Source organism: Octodon degus, unplaced genomic scaffold (genome assembly GCF_000260255.1).
Source record: "Octodon degus isolate 3935 unplaced genomic scaffold, OctDeg1.0 scaffold00107, whole genome shotgun sequence".
Taxonomy (NCBI): Eukaryota; Metazoa; Chordata; class Mammalia; order Rodentia; family Octodontidae; genus Octodon; species Octodon degus.
Window position 1 is genome coordinate 68,199 of NW_004524683.1, and position 1,705 is coordinate 69,903.

A 1,705-nucleotide genomic window follows, 5' to 3' on the forward strand; every position below is an offset into this window, starting at 1 on the left:
TGCCTCAGCCACCTGAGAACTGGAAAAACAGGCAAGTGCCTGACACTGCACATTGCTGTTTTATCCTCATTTCACAGATGAAAAATAAGGCTCAGAGGGTGGTCAAAATATTCCACTTAGCAAGTGGTTGAACTGCAACTAAAAACCAGATTTTATGAAAGCAAATGCCCTCTTAATACAGCCCTGGGTATGTTTTAAGATTTCAGCAAAATTACCAAGTGTTTGTGGAGAGAACCACAATAGCCTTTGATATAGATTTAGTCGTTTGATCAGGTTTTTAGGAGAAAAAAGGAAATTTTTTTTGAGACAAGGTCTCACTATGTAGCACAGGCGGGCCTCAAACTCGCTGCAATCCTTCTGTCTTAGCTTCCTAAATGCTAGGATTACAGGGATATGCCACGAAACGCCACCAAACTCTGATGCTAGATTTTTCCAAATTTAAGATTTCAAATCAGTCAGATCTGTGCCTTTAACGGATTTGTAAAAGACTACAATTCCCAGCATGCCTCGAGACACCACCGCGATGACTTCGACTCCCAGCATGCCCTTGCTCAACGCTTTTCCTTGGTGGGGGAGGGGGTGTTCCCCCTGAAACTACAGTTCCCAGCATGCAGCGGCCTCGCCCCTTGCTGCTGGCGCCCCGCAGGACCCTGCTTCGGAGGGATCTTTTAAATAGGAGAGAATGGCTTCTGGAGTCACAGCCACCTTCGTGGGGCATGAATATGAGACAGTTCCGGCTGGTTGACCCTGTCCAGATAAACCATGGAAGAGATGGGCTGTGGCCTGCCGCGCGCTGTGCTCAGGCAGCGTTTCAGGCAGCCCCGACAGGGTCCTCTTGGGGCTTTCCTTCCTTTGAACCACAGTGGCGGGCGGGCACACCGCCTCCGGCTCCTTTGAGAGCAGGGGCCGCCATCTCCATGGCCACCGCAGTTAGTGGCCCCGGTGCGGGGTCGCGGGACATCCTGTGGCGCGTGAGTGAAGCGCACTGTGGCTCTTGCTCCTCGACTCGGGCAGGGCAGAGGGACTTTGGGCACGCCTGCGCGCTGGACTGGAAAGGGGATTTGTCCTGAGGGTAGCGTGAGGAGATCGCGTGGGGAAGGGCCCGCCGGGCAGACTCATTTCAAGCCCGTGGCGGGGTCCTCAGTGGGCCCTGGGTGGGGGGTGGGAGAGGAGTCCGAAGTGTAATCTGGCCAGCGTGGAAGGGATGACCAGAGTGGACACTAGCACAGAGGTTGGGGAGGGGTTTAAGTAAGGATAGTCTGTCCAGTAGATGCAAGAGTAGTTGCTTCCTTGGGATAGGCTGTTAGGAGGAATATCCAGAATTGGGAATGTTATGGTGTGCCCTTCGAAGAGGTTGGGGTGAGGAACCAGGCGCCCACGGCAGAGAGTCTTGTCAAGTTCTGTGGTGGGTGCAAAGAAATAGGTGAAAGATCCTTTTTAGAAGGAATAGTGCTTCTGTCGGGGTGTACTGACATCCTCGTTCTAAACTAAAAAAACTTTTGGGTCGTATCTGTCTTTAACCCTACATTGTCAATCACGAAGCCCTGTCGATTCTACCTCAGAAATGAGACTGAATTTTTTTTTTTTTTTTTTTTTACGTCTTTCCTGTTGCTGCTGCCTTTATTTCGACATTAATTGTAATCTTGTGAGCTGTTGTAGGGGACTGCCCAAACTGCTGTGACCCCTATCTGGATCTGGTTCCCTC

The 1,705-nt window shown here is 51.1% G+C and overlaps 1 protein-coding gene across 1 annotated transcript in view; it reads left to right on the forward strand.

Annotated features, from left to right (window-relative positions):
- The first annotated feature begins 872 nt into the window (after window positions 1-872).
- The window catches only part of Ndc1 (NDC1 transmembrane nucleoporin), a 68,260-nt gene continuing 67,427 nt past the window's right edge, over window positions 873-1,705 (forward strand). Inside the window, exon 1 of the mRNA XM_023724184.1 lies at window positions 873-971. Coding sequence (XP_023579952.1) covers window positions 918-971 — 54 coding nt within the window. The 5' untranslated portion in view covers window positions 873-917. The remainder of the gene's footprint in view (window positions 972-1,705) is intronic.